Genomic DNA, 12598 nt, shown 5'->3' with positions numbered 1-12598 from the left:
GGAGACAGTTTCAGAATTGGGGTTGCGACAGTCAGAGGGTTAAGTAAGATACATCAGCATTGAAGGTTTGAAGGTGATCGGATAAGGCATTCACAAACTCTCACTAAAGCCAATATTTGTATTCAGAGACATCATCTGGAAAAATTGCATTCATCACTTTTATGGTTTGCCTCATCTTTCATAGACCCATCTACCGACAAATCCACTCTCAACTATCTGAACACATTCACTTCCTCCAAACTCTCTCCTTCCAATTTGATATCCAATTTTTCATTACCAAAATTTTTTTTTACTCTCGTCACCTTGCTCTTTCCTATGTTCACTTTAAATTTCTTTCTTTTGCATACCCTCCCAAATATATCCATGTACCTTCGCAACTTCTCTTCAGAATCTCCCAAAAGCACTGTGCCTTAGGTGAAAAACAACTGTGACAACTTCTACTTTGTGGTAGATTCTTTATCTTTTAATCCTTAATAATATCTTATAATATCTAAATCATACATTGTAAACTTTGCAAAGACATAAAAATTTGAATTTGAATAACCATGGTGACATTATGCATCCTTGTATTAGGGTAACTTTTTCTTGAAAATAATCTCCCTCTCTCCTACAGCATGAGCCTCACTATCTTCATAAAAGCTCTTGACTGCTCTAAGTAACGTATCACCTATTCCATTCATTTGCAACATATGCTACATTGCTTCCCTATCCCCCTATCATATTCCTTCTCTATCCATAAATTCAGTGAAACTTCTTCATCTTTTATATAAATATTGTTCACTTGGTCTACACATTATTATTATTATTATTATTATTATTATTATTGTTGTTGTTATGATTATTGTTATTAATTGCAATTTCTCTTTTAAGGTATACCTTTATTATGGATTAGACAACTTCTATCAAAATCATCGTCGATATGTCAAGTCTCGGGATGACAAGCAGCTGCTGGGCAGAGATGATACAACTGTCTCTAATGACTGTAATCCATTTGCTACAGATTCTGAGGGGAGGGTGTATGCACCATGTGGGGCAATTGCCAACAGCATGTTTAATGGTAAGATAAATCTTAAAAACAATTAAAGAAATGAACACTGATTTTGCAAATTTATATTCAGTAGCAACAATTATTTTTGAGAAAATTTCTTAGCTGTCCTGATTTATATAAACAGTTTGTACTCAAGTGAACTTTCAATAGGTCATCCTACAAATTTACATATTACAGTATTTGTGTATATTTATTTTCATTTTTTTTTTTTTTATCAAAAGGCAGGGTGACCTAAAAAGAAAAATGAAAGTTTCTTTTTTTAAATTTAGTAATGTGTACAGGAGAAGGGGTTACTAGCTGCTCGTTCAGCATTTTAGTTGCCTCTTGTGACACACATGGCTTACGGAGGAAGAATTCTGTTCCACTTCCCCGTGGAGATACATTATTATTATCCAGTGTTATTACTGATGGACAACCAGTGAATGGATTAAGTTACCCAACATTTTCTCTCTCAATGGCTTTCCAACATTTAAATTTTCATTCTCTATTCTAATGATCGTCAACATTAACCCTTTGACTGTTTCGGCCGTATATATGTCTTACGAGCCAGTGTTTCAGACGTATATATACTCAATAATTCTAGTGGCTTCAAATCAAGTAGGAGAAAGCTGATAGGCCCACATGTGAGAGAATGGGTCTGTGTGGTCAGTGTGCACTGTATAAAAAATATCCTGCAGCTCACAGTGCATGAGAGAACAAAAACTCAGACTGTGTTTTTGCATTAAAATGCCGACTTTGAGGTGTATTTTCCTATAGTATTTATGGTTGTATTCTCATTTTCTTGGTCTCATTTGATAGAATGGAAAACATATTACAGAAATAGACATGATTTTGATTAGTTTCACGATGAAAGCAACCTTGAAATTGAGCTCAAAGTAGTGGAAATGTTCAATTTTTACCAATGTTTAAGAATAAGCAAATCACACCACACGTCCAATACACATTAACTGGGGAATCTAATATTCTTTCACTAGTGCACTGATATTATTTATACCATTTTTACAATAATGCAGTAGTCTACATAACAGTAAATCTTCTATTTTTGGTGTGAATAAAAAATCAAAATAGAAAGCAAGAGTAATATAAGAGGGGGCTGGAGACGTGACTAATGAACAGAGGATATGTTATTTTAGTGCCAAGAATATCTGCATTGTTTATTCTGGACCCTGTTTTGAAATTGGCATTTTTTTAATTTACGTGAAATTGGCCAAATTGCCAATTTCTGACCACTTTATTGGGTAGTTGAAATTGGTAAATGGGCAGTCTCTTGTACTCAGTTGATAGAAAAAATGGAGTTCTAAAGCAATAGCTATGAGTTTTGTCGACTGGAACAATGGAATTGGCCGAAAATAGGGCTCCTCCTAATTATTATTATATACTTACACATATCCAAAACATTGCTGGGATTTATAAATACTTTGTATATATTCCAAGACAATAGTAAATGACCAAGGCAGGTGTAAATGTCCACCTGTCACTGCGTTTGTGACAATTTGAGTACAATTTCAGTACCTAATACTAGTATCAGAACAAAGATTGGTTATGAAATGACAAGAACTACTATAAATTGTAATTATCAGAACATAAAAATTTTATAAAATAATATGAAAAATAGAAAAAAGGTATATCGGCAACACTTCTGCAAGCGGCAGGACTCCATGTTGCCGTCACATGAGCATCCAGTGCCAACTTCTCAGCCTCATATCTCGGTAAGTACTGACCCTAATTTTTTTTTATTCTAAAACACTTAAAAAAATGTGCTCTTTTTTTCCATGGAATTTTTTTTTTGTTTTTTTTCAAAATATTGGGGGCACTGCGCAAGTGAACATATATATACGTTTGGACCGTTTAAGGGTTAAATACAGTGGAATGTCGGTTGTTGAATTTAATTCATTCCAGATGTCAATTCGACAACCAAAATGGACAATAGCTGAAGCAATTTTTCCCATAAAGAATAATGTAAACAGAATTAATCCATTCCAGACTCCAAATGACAATATAATTTATTAAAAATGTACTCCTACATAAAACTGTAAAAATGAATACTAAAACAAACTTTAACTGAAATACTGTACACTAAATTAAAATTTAACTGCCTCTTACATGTCAGAGGAGAACTAATGGCATACTGGAAGCAGGTGGTGGTACAGGAGAAGAGGGGTATTTTACTGCTTAGAAAGAGAATCACTTTTTATTTATATGCCAGGCAACTGTCCTTCTGGTGTTCTCTTCTTTGTCTCTCTTCACCAATGGCTTACTGATTCTTTGTCTCACTAAAAATCTGTGCAGTGAGGTTTGTCTCAGGCTCTGGTTTAACACTTGTTTAAATTGAGACATTACACAGTCATCGTACATGTTCGAGAGATGGATGGCCAGTGCCTTGTCTGGATGGCATTTTTCAGCAAACTCCTGCACTTCATGCCATTTAGCACACATTTCCTTGACAAGTGCAATGGGCACATCATCCCTTCAATCCTCTTCCTCTGATGACAGCTTCTCCACTGCAATCTGTTGCTGCTGCTCCTGAAGGTCGACAAGTCCTCCATAACATCTACAGTCACTTCTAGGCTCATGGTCTTCCCCAGGGACACAATATCCTTTACTAGCTTGGGCTCATTTTCAAAGCCTATATACACGATATATACGCATTGGCGAAATCACCAATGCGTATACAGTGGACCCTCGACTAACACTATTAATCCGTTCCTGAGAGCTCATCGTTAGTCAAAATAATCGTTAGTAAAGTTAATTTTCCCCATAAGAAATAATGGAAATCAAATTAATCCGTGCAAGACACCCAAAAGTATTGAAAAAAAAATATTTTAACACATGAAATATTAATTTTAATACACACAAACTGAAGAAGACATGCACAGTTACATGACACTTACCTTTATTGAAGATCTGGTGATGATTGATGGGATGGGAAGAGAGGAGTGTGTTGATGGTCTTAGTGTTTAGAAGGGGAATCCCTTTCCATTGTGACTTGAGGTGGCAAGTCCTTTTTCGGGGATACTTCCCTTCTTCTTTTAATGCCACTAGGACCAGCTTGAGAGTCACTGGACCTCTGTCGCACAACATATCTGCCCATAGAGGCCTGTACCTCCCGTTCCTTTATGACATTCCTAAAGTGTTTCACAACATTGTCAGTGTCACCATTAAACACTTGTTCAGGTTTCAGTCCTTCACTGTCTATGTACTCCTTGAATTCCTGCATATATTTTTCAGCTGCTTTTTGGTCCAAACTGGCAGCCTCACCATGCCTTATCACACTATGTATGCCACTACGATTCTTATTAAATCTCTCAAACCAACCTTTGCTGGCCTTAAATTCACTCACATCACCACTAGTTGCTGGCATTTTTCTAATTAAATTGTCATGCAACTTCCTAGCCTTTTCACATATGATCGCTTGAGAGATGCTATCTCCTACTATCTGTTTTTCGTTTATCCATACCAATAACAGTCTCTCAACATCTTCTATCACTTGCGATCTCAGTTTCGAAAACATAGTTGCACCTTTGGCAAGAACAGCTTCCTTGATTGCCGTTTTCTTGGCCACAATAGTAGCGATGGTTGATTGGGGTTTTGTGTACAGCCTGGCCAGCTCGGAGACACGCACTCCACTTTCATACTTAGCAATGATCTCTTTCTTCTTATCCATAGTAATTCTCACCCCTTTTTGCTGTAGAGTTGGCACTAGAAGCTTTCTTGGGGCCCGTGGTAACTTATTTTGCAGGTGCAATCACTAAAAAGGCTGTGATAATAAGAAATGTTCCGATTGTATGCTTGGAAGCAACCGCGGTGGCTGGCTGGCTTGTAAACACTGGCCAGAAGTGGACGCGTCTCAGACGGAACGAATAGTGTTGGTCGAGTATTTTAGCGCTAATCGAGGCAAAATTTTTGCGATAAAATGTATCGCTAGTCAGATTTATCGTTAATCGATGCCATCGCTGGTCGAGGGTCCACTGTATATCGCCAAGATCGCTAACTTCGCGGGAGTGCAATTCCGTAAGTTTTCGATCAAATTTCGTACTTTTGGTGTCATTACCATTGAGAAAAGGTTCTCCATCATTTCATAAGAAAAAAATATTTTTTCTTTTTTCCAAAAATTTTTCGGCACCAGGAGACACTTCAGGATTTGGGGTTGCGACAGTCAAAGAGTTAACCAAATTAGATTGATGTATTAACCCTTTGACTGTTTCAGGCCCCTTTCTGAAACTGTCATTCTATGTCGCTCAATTTTTGAAAAAAAAAAATTATTTTTTCTTATGAAATGATAGAGAATCTTTTCCCGATGGTAATGACACCAAAAGTTCGAAATTTGGTCGAAAACTCATGTAATTATGCTCCCGCGAAGTTAGCGGTCTCGGCGACATATGCGAATCAGCGATTTCGCCGACTTTGAGCCCTATTTTCAGCCAATTCTATTGTTCCAGTTGACCAAACTCATAGCTATTTCTTTAGAACTCCATTTTATCTATCAGCTGAGTACAAGAAACCTCCCATTTACTAATTTGGACTACCCAATATGGTGGTCAGAAATTGGCAATTTGGCCAATTTCACGCAAACTAAAAAAGATGCCAATTTCAAAATAGGGTCCAGAATAAACAAGGTAGACATTCGTGGCACTAAAATAACATATGCTCTGTTCATTAGTCACATCTCTAGGCCCCTCTTATATTATTATTGCTTTCTATTTTGATTTTTTATTCATACAAAAAAATACAAAATTTACTGTTATGGAGACTACTGCATTATTATAAAAATGGTATAAATAATATCAGTGCACTAGTGAAAGAATATTAGACTCCCCAGCTGACGTGTATTGGACGTGTGGTGTGATTTATTTACTCCTGAACATTGGTAAAAATCGAACATTTCCGCTACTTTGAGCTCAGTTTCAAGGTCGTTTTCATCGTCAAAGTAATGAAAATCATCTCTATTTCTGTAATATGTTTTCCATTTTATCACCTAAGATCATGAAAACGCGAATACAACAATAAATACTATACGAAAATACACCTCAAAGTCGGTGTTTTATTCCAAAAAAACGATCAGTTTTTTTTTTCTCATTACGCAATGTGTGCTGCAGGATTTTTTTTATGTGGTGCACACTGACCACACAGACCCATTCTCTCACATGTGGGCCTACCAGCTTTCTCCCGCTTGATTTGAAGCCGCTAGAATTATTGAGTATATATACGTCAGAAACATTTCCAAATCCATAAATGCCACAAAGACCTCTTTAGCTTTATCTAAATACTGTTCACTTATATGTTTCACTGTAAACACCTGGTCCACACACCCCATACCTTTCCTAAAGCCTCCTTGTTCATCTGCTATCCTATTCTCCGTCTTACTCTTAATTCTTTCAATAATAACTCTACCATACACTTTACCAGGTATACTCAACAGACTTATCCCCCTATAACTTTGCACTCTCTTTTGTCCCCTTTGCCTTTATACAAAGGAACTATGCATGCTCTCTGCCAATCCCTAGGTACCTTACCCTCTTCCATATATTTATTAAATAATTGCACCAACCACTCCAAAACTATATCCCCACCTGCTTTTAACATTTCTATCTTTATCCCATCAATCCCAGCTGCCTTACCCCCTTTCATTTTACCTACTGCCTCCTAGGTAATTTATACTATGTATACTTGTACAGTGGACCCCCGGTTAACGATACTTTTTCACTCCATAAGTATGTTCAGGTGCCAGTACTGACCGAATTTATTCCCATAAGGAATATTGTGAAGTAGATTAGTCCATTTCAGACCCCCAAACATACACGTACAAACGCACTTACATAAATACACTTACATAATTGGTCGCATTCGGAGGTAATCGTTATGCGGGGGTCCACTGTATTTATGTGTACCTGTGAGACAGAGATAGATTGAAAGAGGTAGACAGATAGACAAAAGCAGAGACAGACAGATGCAGATAGACAGACACAGATAGAGACAGAGACAGACAGGAGATAGAGACAGACAGAGACAGATAGAGACAGACAGAGACAGATAGACAGAGATTGACAGACCCTAAACTTGGTGTTAACATCACTTTCCTGTTAAAAGAGGAGTGTTAATATGATATTACATCATTGAATCCTTGGTGTTTGCTGCACTGTTTGCTCTAGCTGGTGCTCAATTTAAGTGGCTCTCCCACAAGGTACTAAGTGGTCCCAGATTTTTTTAATACTGCGCACACCGAGTGTTAAGACCAATTTTATGCTGACCAGGCATCTCAGGCCAGTCCTGCCAAATTTGGAGGCAGGAAAAATAAAACGTATATATACGTTTGGGGGCACTACGCAATACGTTTGGACCGTTTAAGGGTTAATAGGTCTTGAATTTCAGCTTTTCTGTAGCGAGAGAAGGAATAGGAATGATTTAATTTTTTTTAACATGTTGGCTGTTTCCCACCAAGGCAAAGTGACCCAAAAAGCAAGAAAAACACAAAAAGAAAGAAAAAATAATTTCATCATTCAACACTTTCAGCATCACTCACTGTCTTTGCAGAGGCGCTCAGATAAGACAGTTTAGACGTCCCTCCAAACTGCCAATATCCTAAACCCCTCCTTTAAAGTGCAGGCATTGTACTTCTCAATTCCAGGACTCAAGTCTGGCTAACCGGTTTTCATGAATCCCTTCACAAAATATTACCCTGCTCACACTCCAACAGCTCCTCAGGTCCCAAAAACCATTCATCTCCATTCACTCCTGTCTAACATGCTCATGCATGCTTGCTGGCAGTCCAAGCCCCTTGCCCACAAAACCTCCTTTACCCCTTCCCCTCCCAACCTTTTCAGGGCGACCCCTACCCCACCTTCCTTCCCCAGTAGATTTATACGTTCTCCAAGTCATTCTACTTTGTTCCATTCTCTAAATGACCAAACCATCTCAACAGCCCCTCTTCAGCCCTCTGACTAATACTTTTAGTACTCCACACCTCCTAATTTCTATACTACAAATTCTCTGCAAGATATTTACACCACACATTGCCCTTAGACACGACATCTCCACTGCCTCCAGCTGCCTCTTTGCTGCAGCATTATAACCCATGCTTCACACCCATATAAGAGTGAATGTACCCTTATATTATCATACATTCCCTTCTTTGCCTCCATGGATAACTTTGTCTTCACAGATACCTCAACACACCACTCACCTTTTTTCCTTCATCAATTCTATGGTTTACCTCATCCTTCATAAACCCATCTGCTGACAAGTCAACTCCCAAATATCTGAAAACATTCACTTCTTCCATACTCCCTCCCTCCAATGTGATATCCAATTTTTCTTTATCTAAATTGTTTGATACCCTCATCACCTTACTCTTATCTATATTCACTTTCAACTTTCTGCCTTTATATACCCTCCCACACTCGTCCACTGACCTTTCCAATTTTTTTTAGAATACCCCAGAAGCACAGTAAAATGATAGGGGAAATAAATATCTGAAATGCATTAGAAATGTTAATATATTGTTTTGTATATTTTTACAGATACATTGAGGCTCTTTGAAGTACAAGAGAGTGGTAGCACAGAGCTGAATTTATTAAAGACAGGAATTGCTTGGCCTTCAGATCGTAAAATCAAATTCAACAATCCTCCTGGGCCTTTAAATGCAAGTGGAGGTATGAAAGATATTAAAGTTTTTGTTATAACTTTGTTCTACTTACTTCTGTTATGTAACATAATGTAAGCATTCATTCAGCTTATAATTTCAGCATAGTTAATACAAATTTAATCTGTTCCATTCACTGTCAATATTTTATTCTTTTTCCTATTCTTTTCTTACTGCTGTCTCTTTATTTAATCATCTTTCTCTTTTTCCTATCTTTCCTCTCCTATCTCATTATTTTTTCTTGTTGTTAATATTTCATTACTTATTCACCTAGATTTTCAGTGAATAAGGATATGATTTCCTATGTAGATTTATCAAGGAAATAACTGTAATACCACTTTGACTTATTTAGAAGCCTAGACTTAGGAATATCTTTCTTCTTCTTTCAACAAATTGGCCATATCCCACTGAGGTAGGGTGGCCCAAAAAGAAAAAACGAAAGTTTCTCTTTTTTAATTTTAGTAAGAGGAAAGTTGGGTTTTTTTTTTTTAGTTGGTGATTTGACTTGTGAAAATTAACTCAAAATACGAGTTAAGTCAAGGAGTGATTACGGTTGTATGTAGTATTGTCCTTGAGAGAGCACAATCAGAGTTAAGCTACTGTTGGCAGCCTGTCTTATGGTGAAATAACTTTCATCTGGCTGCTCACAAAAAATTAAACCAAATAGGGAAACCTTGAGAACATTGGCATTGCACAGTACATAGGAGTATGAATGCTGTCATCTCTCCAGTGTTGAAGGCTCAACTGAAATGACAAGATCCACTTATGCCAGGTCAGGATAATAGAGAAATTATCTTGTGCAGTCCTCAATTTTACCCAGAAATCTGGGATAGGATAAGGAAAGAGAAAGAATATTTCATTCTTGAATTGAGGCACTTGTGCCTCACATGGAGGTTTGTAGTCTTAACTGTTTTGTATGTACAAGATTTCCCTCTGCTGTAATTTTTGAGTCTTATTTACTTGTAGATTTAGATTTCATATCTAGGCTATAATTTTTTTTTTTTTTTCAAAGAACCATATCTTTTTGGAAACCCTGTACTGGTTGGGAAATGGATTTTATAGTTTGTCTGTGATTACAGGTTTACTTTATGTCATATGTTATTTTTATAATACAAGGCAAAAGCTGAATGATTGGTCATGTGTATAGATTGTATATTTGCATAAGATATAAAATTACTTTGTATTTCCAAATTTTAGATGAGTCTTGTAAAATAAGTTGATTTCTATAGTTATATAAAATCAAATTTCCCTACTCTTTTACAGCTTTCAAAAATAATGTGAAACCTCTATACTGGACAAAGAATGTGTATGACTTGGACCCAGACGATCCCAACAATAATGGGTATAAGAATGAAGATCTGATTGTCTGGATGAGAAGTGCTGCTTTCCCAACATTCCGTAAACTGTACAGAAGGATTGATCACAACATGACAGGATTTAAATTTGGCCTTCATATAGGCACATATTATCTTGAAGTAGAGTACAGGTATCCAGTAGACTCATTTGGTGGCAAGAAGCGAATGATCTTATCAACCACAAGCTTCCTTGGTGGCAAGAACAACTTTTTGGGAATTGCATATATCACTGTTGGCTGCATTTGTTTATTACTGGGGATCATATTCCTCATTATCCACATCAAGTTTGGCAAAAGGTGGGTATAATTACAGTATTTTTATAGATCTTTTTAAAGAGCTCTGTAACTGCTTTCTTGATGTTTTCAGTTTGTGTATTCATTTATCTGAATTTGTGTACACAAAAGGAAATGAATATAAAAAAAATCAGAGATTGGTTAATGAAATATAAATTATATTTCAAGCTGAAGAGTATGTCAAGAATAGATGACATTTATGGGTTCCAGAGCTGGAGATAAATTTTGTAGAAATACATGAATTGAAATTATAAAGAGCACATGTGATTCATTTATACCACAGGAAAGAGAATGTATGAAGTAGAAGAATGTGCATTCTAAAAATGGGAATGTGTTAATAAAAGTATACTGCAGCATACAAGGAAACATTACCAGTCCATCATTTGAATAGTGAACTCTTTGTTGTACTAATGGATGTGAAAAGTCATATTATAGTGTGGATTGAGAAGTGATGTAGGAGGTTACATGTTAGTTTATACTTGCCTATTTGTACTTGCCTCACGAAATCGTAATGACAAGATTGCAAACAACCTATACTACGGGCGGGATTAGAACCCACGATCAGAGAGTCTCAAAGCTCCAGACCATCGCGTTAGCCACTGGGTCAGCTAGCCACAATAAGATTCCTCCAACTAGGTTTTTTTTTTTTTTTTTCAACAAGTCGGCTGTCTCCCACCGAGGCAGGGTGACAACTAGGTATATTTATACATAAATATATTTTACAGATTTATGGCAAAATTTACTCTGCTTATTCAGCAGAAAATGCCCTTGCTTATCCAGCGGAAAACACCCTTGCTTATCTGACAGAAAACACCCTTGATTTTTAGGCCTAATTCACCAGTTTGGCTTATTTGGCACAGCATTTTCATACGTATATACTGCATATACAAATATAACTTCTTCTTCTTTCAACAAACTGGCCGTATCCCACCGAGGCAGGGTGGCCCAAAAAGGAAAACAAAAGTTTTTTTTTTTTAAATTTAGCAATTTATACAGGAGAAGGGGTTACAAATATAACTATGGTAATAAAATTGGAAGAAATTTAAGTGTCTAAACTCTAAATAGTTCTTCTTTTATTTCCAGAGCTGTTGATCAATTGAATATCAATCAGAACACACCATATAGTGACTGATGTGTCCACAGAAATTTCAGCTGGTATTACAAAAGTTATAAAATACTTTTGGCTGCATAGTCTCCATCATATATAATGTTGGTTTTGGTGTTGTATCATTTCAGTTAGTGTATAATAAATGATATATAACCCATCATAATGGAAGTGGTTATTCACACAATAAAACTGATCTCTTTGTTATTTGTCAAATTAAGTGTTTGTTCTTAAAATGGTAAAAAATAAATCTTGTACAGCAGCATTCATTTATAATACAATAAAATCTTTAAGAAAAATATGGAGACATTATAGGAGTAGTGCTCCATGTGGTAATCATATTTTTTACTAGTATGGTGGTCCCCTCATATCCTCGGGATATTCAGTAGAACCCCAGTATCTGCTGATTCGGTATCTGCAGTTTCAGTTATCCACGGTTTACTGTGGCCCAAAAATACCTCTTAATTTTGCATAATGGCCCCAAAGTGGAAAAGTACAGAAGCTGGCAGTTCTTCAAAGCCTCAGAGAAACTGTGAAGTGCTTCCCCTCAGTGAAAAGTGATAATTCTCCACTTACTGTGCATAATTTATCAATTAACTCTATAATATGTATGTATAGGACTTATATGTAGGGTTTGCTATTATCCACGGTTTCAGTAACCATGGCAGATCCTTGGAACATATCCCCCCATGGATACAGGGGCCTTATTGCACGTTCCAAGACCTACTGTGGATACCCGAAATCGCAGATAGTAGTGAACCCTCAGTTGTTTTTTCATTTACATACCTATGATAAAGTTTAATTGATAAATTACACACAATTAGTGGAGAATTATAACTTTTTTACTGATGAGAAGCACTTCATGGCTTCTCTTAAGTTTGAAGAACTGCCACCATCACTACTTTTGTGCTTTGGGGGTCATTATTAAGCAAAATTAAGGGTTATTTTTGGGCCACAGTAAACTGGATAACTGAAACCATGGAAACTGAATCTTCTGATATGGGGGTCCTACTATATTGCATTGTGAATGAATTAGAAATGTAGTCACTCATCATCTGCACTGTAATAGATAAATTTGTGCATTTCCTCACAGTGTTGACCTCTGTGATAATACAGTCATCTTGAGTTTTTTATTTATTATTATTATTGCTGTTGCTG

General features: G+C 36.5%; 1 protein-coding gene across 2 annotated transcripts in view; it reads left to right on the top strand.

Moving 5' to 3' along the window:
* The window catches only part of Cdc50 (cell cycle control protein 50A), a 76852-nt gene extending 64792 nt beyond the window's left edge, over positions 1-12060 (top strand). Inside the window, exons 4-7 of one of the 2 annotated variants that reach the window (XM_070088172.1) lie at positions 871-1057; positions 8566-8697; positions 9951-10338; positions 11419-12060. In XM_070088172.1, the coding sequence (XP_069944273.1) occupies positions 871-1057; positions 8566-8697; positions 9951-10338; positions 11419-11467 (756 nt within the window). In that variant the 3' untranslated portion in view covers positions 11468-12060. The remainder of the gene's footprint in view (positions 1-870; positions 1058-8565; positions 8698-9950; positions 10339-11418) is intronic. The other variant, XM_053779565.2, reaches the window with a different exon arrangement.
* The last annotated feature ends 538 nt before the right edge of the window (positions 12061-12598 follow it).

This window comes from Cherax quadricarinatus, chromosome 24, assembly GCF_038502225.1.
Source record: "Cherax quadricarinatus isolate ZL_2023a chromosome 24, ASM3850222v1, whole genome shotgun sequence".
Lineage (NCBI taxonomy): Eukaryota > Metazoa > Arthropoda > Malacostraca > Decapoda > Parastacidae > Cherax > Cherax quadricarinatus.
The sequence above is the reverse complement of the archived record's forward strand: the minus strand, read 5'-3'. Positions and strand labels throughout refer to the sequence as shown.